The sequence below is a fragment of the Aphanomyces invadans genome (genome assembly GCF_000520115.1).
Source record: "Aphanomyces invadans strain NJM9701 unplaced genomic scaffold supercont1.166, whole genome shotgun sequence".
Classification (NCBI taxonomy): domain Eukaryota; phylum Oomycota; class Saprolegniomycetes; order Saprolegniales; family Verrucalvaceae; genus Aphanomyces; species Aphanomyces invadans.
Window position 1 is genome coordinate 1 of NW_008580311.1, and position 6,151 is coordinate 6,151.

Genomic DNA, 6,151 nt, shown 5'->3' on the forward strand with positions numbered 1-6,151 from the left:
AAAAAATACGCCCTGTCGTTCACCAACGTTTCCTCCGGCAAAGTTACGTTTGACTCCATGGTTGATCGCGTCTTCATGGACGAAAAATGGTTTTTCCTACGCAAAGTCAAGAACAAATTCTACCTGGCTCCTTGGGAACACCTACCGCAACTCTGAACATAAAGCAAGCGCTACATCCCAAGCGTTATGTTCTTGACGGCTGTCGCGAGACCTCGAATGGTCGACGGTGCTTTTTTCGACGGCAAAATTGGAATCTGGCCCTTTGTTGAGGTTTTGGCCGCCCAACGTCGAAGCAAACGCAGAGAGGCTGGCCCGATGGAGACAAAGGCCGTGACTTTCACGAAGACTACGTACAGAAGAATGCTTGTCAGTAAAACTTTTCCTGCAATCTTCGACAAATTTCCCATGGACGTACAACGTATTGTGGTTCAGCATGACAATGCGAAGCCCCACACAGTCTCATTCGACAGCGAGGTCATTGCTGCAAGCAAGCTTAACCGTCGGCATATTGTGTTCGGTGACCAGCCAGCAAACAGCCCGGACTTGTACGTCCTTGACTTGGGCTTCTTCAACTCGATCCAGTCGCTCCAGCAAAAGATACCCGCTTTCACCGTTGACGAGTTGATCAGTAACGTGACGAGCGCTTTTGCCAACGTACCTGCCGAGTCGCTGGACAACGTGTTCTACACGTTACAGTCTGTCATGGAATGCATATTGGAGACTGGCGGGAGCAACAAGTTCAAGCTGAGACATATTGGCAAGGAAGCAAAACGTCGAAATGGTGAGCTCGAAGAGTCGTTGACATGTTCTGCTGACACGTACCTTGCTGCTCGTCTTGCTGACCTTTGATGGAACCTCATGTATTTTTGACCAATATAATTGATTGTACTTCATATTCATCCAATAGTGTGAAGTGACGACAATCATACCCGGTTTTGATAGTATGAATGACGACAATTCAAACCGGACAGAGGTAGTAATACTTTCAATGAATGATTTTTTTATGCCAGTGAGCTCAAGAAGTACAAAATTTCAAAAGAAAAGGCAATCTGGCTTGTGAGATACGAATGAAGGTCCCCCGGATGCCTTCGCGGACTGTCAATCTCGATCGTTCATTTTAGCTGGTCATGAACTTGACCGTTCGACATGGTTGCTCTCCACATACAGTAGTACCCCCCCAATCGAGAGTACTTTCACCACGCCGAAGTCAGCGCTGTCAATATGCGGGCTCCTTTCGCTGACGGCAAGAATTCAGTGGCATGCAGCCCACGTAATGTGTGACCACCGCCGTTCCAAGATGGGTTGGTGCGTCCCCGGGAGCTGAATTATGTGGGCGTCAGTCAGTGTATTACACCAGAACACTAAGTGGTGCAGGAGCTCGTCGTTTCAAGTGTTCGTTTGCAGTGAGCAGTCACGGCTATGACTGATTTTCCATGAGCGTGCAAGGAAGAGATTTCGACGAGAAGATCTGTGGGGTGCATGTTACTTCAGCTAGAATCACATGACAGGGCGATCAAAAAGCCCGAGTCGACGACCCAAAACGTATGAAGATGGAGGACTTCGTTCTTGAAATGTTAACTTTCGCCATCTCGAATGCATTCGTCTAGACCAGAGTGGTCGTGGTCGCGGTGTTGGTGAACGCGACTTGGTAGGCAGGAAGGGTGCTGCGGGGACCAAACGAGCAGTGGCCAGGAATGTACGCTTCGACTTCGGTCGCCATTTGGGCAATCGTGCAGCAGTTGCAGAAGTATGCACACAAGAAATCTTCGCATTCGCTGCCTTGAATGTGATGGAAGCGGCGGACACGCGTGCGCAGCAATGCGAGAAAGAGCGCCGGCAAAAGCGCGGTCAACGCGCTCAAGACGCCATACGTCACGACGCGGTTGATGCTTTCAGGGTTCCAGTGACCTTCATCGAGCTCGTAATCGTCGATTTCGGATTGTGTCAACCCAGCAAACGTGTGATGGGTGCAGTAGATCACAAAGAGCACTGTCAGCACACCACAGTACCCTCCGAAGGCTCCAAGGCGGGACGCAATTTGCGCCACCGCGACGCACGGGCAGAACAGCGCCATCAACGCTACACAAGTTTACTTGTTAACTGGACAACCTTGATGGAACGTCAACGTACTGTTGGGAATCGACTCGAAGCACTCGAACAAACCGGCCTTCCACATCGTGCTGGCAACCACAGGTATGCCATACGGTCCTTGCGCCGGTCCAGTGACGTATCCAGTGTAGTGCGGTGGAAACGGGATGGGCTGCGGCGGCACGAACGCAGGCTGGTACGCAAGCGGCGTCTTCTCGTCGACGTGGGACATCGCAAAATGATGAAGGTCCAAGTGGTCGCATGGCAGGAATGTGTGTGCGACTGTTACCTGCACTCTGATCGAAGAACAAAGGTCCTCACGGTGCCGACGAACAATGGAGAGAGGAAGTAGCGGGACAGTGGTTTGCTTCATGAACACGTTGGAGTTCAAGTCCACTACGTCCATTCATGAATATATTCACTCGATACAGCGGCTTGAACAGCCCACGACAGCCATCACAAATACACAACTAAACCTCCTTTGTTATTTTGCATCCTCCATACTTTAGAATTGGACTGACTATGCATGGTATACACGTACAGGTGACAACGGGGGAACGCTTCTACCACTGACCCGCCGTACTTGGAGATGAGGGCTTCATGACAGGGCTGCACCACATCCAGTCCGTCACGACTTGGTCTTGGCACACGTGGAGGGGGGCGCCGTTAAGGCCACACCCCCTCTCGTTGACCACTGAATTCGTCCATGTGAATAGCCTTCAAAAACACATGCTATAGAATGTGTGATACCTTCCAAAACTTATGTGTAAAGACTTGCTGGGCGTACTATGATCAACATTCGTCGTGCGTGAATGTATGTCAATTCTCACCCAACCACCGACATATGCAATCTCGACGACACTATGTAGCAATCTCTATATACTAATACCTTTATGAATTGATAAATTGCTTTTTGACGATTTCTCTCGGCGACCGTGTTGCCGGAATATGTGGATTTCACAGCAATTTTTGAATGCACCCAATTCGTTGCATAAAGTCCTGAACGTATAATGCTGAAACTACGAAACGCCTTGTGAATATCCAATATCAAATGTCACACGTACGCTTTACAATATTTCTCGGAGAAGTGATATCATTCATGCTGCAGAAACCCTCGATTCAAGTGGATTCACCTTTATAAACGTATTCCTTGTCACTATCGATAAATGACCGTAGCGTTTGGACGATGTGGTACACTGTACAGTAAAATGTAAAGTGCCATTGGATGTGACAAGCGCGTGGTTTGGGTAAAAAACGTTTTCATCACCCTCTCAAGCTGTTTTGTAAGCGTTTTGAACATGGACGCAATGACAAGACTGACTTCCACCTTTACCTCCGCCGCGTGTTATGTCGCCCTCGAACCCTGAAGCGGCCCCGCTGCACCGCCGAGAACAAACCGAGCCGTCGTACCAAAAGGACCTTCCCGATGCACACTTCCCCAGTGTGACAGTCCATGGGCTACCTTCGCCTGCGTGGAAGGCCGGGATCTGTGGTTGTTTCAGCTCTGGATGCAACAACGGTACGAACGTCACGTCCTCGACGTGAGAATTGAACTGTGGTTATGTAGTGATCATGTCCACCTTCTGCCAATGTATCGTGCTGGCACAAGTCGCCTCCCGACTTGGGAACGTGTTTGGCGGGTACACGGGTGTCTTGATCGGCGTGTTTTCGTTCGCCACCCTCGGCAATCTCTTCCGCGTGTACGCTGAGCTCGACTGGTACTCGATTTACACCCATGGCCGCCCTGTCGACATCTACCTGGAAGCGGAAGCCACTCGATTCAACTTGGCCGCGATCTTTGCGGCATTGGTAATTGTTGTCTTCGTCGCGTGGCTGCGCCATCGCGTCCGCTCGTTCTTCCGCATCCCGGGAAGCCCCGCCGAAGACTGTTGCTGCTCTTTGTTTTGCCACTGCTGTACTGTCGCGCAGCTGTCTACCCAAGTCGAAGTGTACAGCCCAGGGCAGTGCTGCTCTCTCGGTCCTCGAGACACGTTGCCGGCATACTACGTCGCAGTCCCATTGCAATAGATGTTCCTATGGAATGCAGAGTCAAGTGTTTTGAGTAAAAAAGCTTTGGTGTTGGCCATTGACATTCACCACTTCATGTTGTGGTGGTGAAAGCTGCAAGGCTCACCTCGGATAGAGTGCACATGAGTCAAGTCTTCCTCGACATGAGCTTGTTCCATGGAGCTGACGAGCGGCGTGCATTGCCCGTGTCAAAGAGGCCGCCGATGAAGGTTTGCTCGTGTGCTTTTCGCGGATCGGCGCTGACAGAGATGGCCTGCTGTGCACGCCGCTTGCCATCGGCTGGATTATCCTTATCTTCGTTGGCATGCCGCATAGCAAAACGTTTTTCGTCGTATCCGGAAGATCGACCTTTTCAAAGCATGAGGTGTTGCGGCGGGTGCATGCCAGGAGCTGCCTTCGTTGGTCAAGGTAAGTCCCCTCAAGATTGGCTTGGGCGACGGTGAATTGCGTGTGATAGGCGTGCTTGCGTGCTGCTGTCCTTGTGTGTCGTTGGCGCAGATCAGCTCCCGACTCGACATCATTGGAGGGTACTATGGCGTGCTTTGTGGTTCGTGTGGTGCTGTTGTCGGGGCATTAGCTGCGATTGTGGCAAACGTGCGAAGCCAAAGCATTTTGTCAGATCCATCACTTCATTCTACATCGTCGGCCGACGACAGTTTGCAAGCACCATTTGGTATCGCGACGCTGTCGTTGGCCTGCTCGGTCGCGCTCGTTGTCTATACCACGCTGCTGCGAGAACATCTGCGCCAAAGGCGGGGAATCAAGAGCTCAATCGTGGCCGACTACTTGTGCGCGGCATGCTGCCCTTGTTGCTGCATTGCACACATGGCGATCGAGGCGGGGACCCCAGAAAGCTACAAATCGTGCCCCATCGGTCCATGTGCAGTTCTTCCTGCTTACGAACCAAAGTAACGTCAGTACATCATCCACGGGAGTTTTGCCATCACGCATCTTTTGATCCATGAGGTCATGTACAGCGCCGGCAAAGGCTTTCAAAGTCATGACCCTTCAACTCCTCCGCAAAAGAAGCATTACGTCCACAACTAAATTAACCGACTACTTTGAGATGACTGTGCCTCGTCGCGGCGAGCGCCGCGGCGCGCTGGCCGGCGAGGCGGCCAAACACGACGCATTCCGTCAGCGAGTTGCCACCGAGGCGGTTGCCGCCGTGGAGACCGCCGGACACTTCGCCCGCCGCAAACAGCCCCGTTGCGACGTTGTGGGTGCCCAGCAGCACTTCGGCATGTTCGTTGATCTGTACGCCACCTGCCATCCAAGTATGAGCATCGATCGTCCTCCAGACCAAAAGCACGCACCCATGCAGTAATGGACCACGGGCTCCACTTCCAACACATACATCGGCCGAAGCTCCGTCACGTTGGCAAACGCCGTTCGGCCAAACGCGTCCTTGGTTTCTCCACGTGCACCCTTCAAGTACGTGTCAAATTCGACGTCGAGCACGGTCGGGGGCACCCCCATGACGTCCGCCAACCCTTCCAGCGTCGGCACGACCTTGACCAGCCCAATCTTCTCGTAAAAGCCGAGCCCCAGCGCCTGACACGCCGCCTGGACTTGGTCCGTTTGCAGCAACACGAGGAACGACCGCTTCTCCGGCTGGGCCAACATTGCGTTCGACACTTCCTTCCGGGTCGCGAGTTCGTTCACGAACCGATGGCCTTGCACGTTGAGCAAGATGCCGCCGGCGCCGCGAAGGGCTTCCGGCGCCAAGTACCGAGTCCTAATGCCCCCGCGTCAGATCGATTGGAATGACGGAGGAAGATCGTACGATTTGTGGCGATCCTTCGGGTCGATGAACCCAGTGGGATGCAGCTGCACCTTGTCCGTGTCCACGAGCGCCGCACCCAACGCCGTCGCCAGCTCCAAGCCATCGCCCGTCGCCCACGGCCCGTTTGTTGTCGCAAACGACTCCATGCCCGGCGCCAACGATTTCAGCAACGCCGTGTTGGCCGAATACCCACCTGAACCACACGTGTCAAACGAGCATGCAGCACCGACAAGAACATGCAGTCGTACC

At 52.9% G+C, this 6,151-nt stretch overlaps 5 protein-coding genes across 5 annotated transcripts; 3 read left to right on the top strand and 2 right to left on the bottom strand.

Moving 5' to 3' along the window:
• Nucleotides 1–405: 405 nt before the first annotated feature.
• Nucleotides 406–849, top strand: H310_15088 (hypothetical protein; the record flags this gene model as incomplete). Its single annotated transcript, XM_008883064.1, has 1 exon — nucleotides 406–849. One exon carries the CDS (start codon nucleotides 406–408, stop codon nucleotides 847–849), a length of 444 nt encoding a protein of 147 aa, XP_008881286.1.
• A 586-nt stretch (nucleotides 850–1,435) lies between these two features.
• H310_15089 (hypothetical protein) lies at nucleotides 1,436–2,320 on the bottom strand (the record flags this gene model as incomplete). Its single annotated transcript, XM_008883065.1, has 2 exons — nucleotides 1,436–2,079; nucleotides 2,131–2,320. 2 exons carry the CDS (start codon nucleotides 2,318–2,320, stop codon nucleotides 1,604–1,606), a joined length of 666 nt encoding a protein of 221 aa, XP_008881287.1. The 3' UTR covers nucleotides 1,436–1,603.
• A 1,095-nt stretch (nucleotides 2,321–3,415) lies between these two features.
• H310_15090 (hypothetical protein) lies at nucleotides 3,416–4,236 on the top strand. Its single transcript, XM_008883066.1, has 2 exons — nucleotides 3,416–3,607; nucleotides 3,656–4,236. The coding sequence occupies exons 1-2, from the start codon at nucleotides 3,436–3,438 to the stop codon at nucleotides 4,114–4,116; spliced, it is 633 nt and encodes a 210-aa protein (XP_008881288.1). The 5' UTR covers nucleotides 3,416–3,435; the 3' UTR covers nucleotides 4,117–4,236.
• Nucleotides 4,237–4,453: 217 nt separating this feature from the next.
• On the top strand, nucleotides 4,454–5,186 carry H310_15091 (hypothetical protein). The gene is made up of 2 exons (XM_008883067.1): nucleotides 4,454–4,524; nucleotides 4,574–5,186. The coding sequence occupies exons 1-2, from the start codon at nucleotides 4,476–4,478 to the stop codon at nucleotides 5,026–5,028; spliced, it is 504 nt and encodes a 167-aa protein (XP_008881289.1). The 5' UTR covers nucleotides 4,454–4,475; the 3' UTR covers nucleotides 5,029–5,186.
• Nucleotides 5,165–6,048, bottom strand: H310_15092 (hypothetical protein; the record flags this gene model as incomplete). The annotated part of the gene is made up of 3 exons (XM_008883068.1): nucleotides 5,165–5,382; nucleotides 5,433–5,854; nucleotides 5,903–6,048. The coding sequence occupies 3 exons, from the start codon at nucleotides 6,046–6,048 to the stop codon at nucleotides 5,165–5,167; spliced, it is 786 nt and encodes a 261-aa protein (XP_008881290.1).
• Nucleotides 6,049–6,151: the final 103 nt, after the last annotated feature.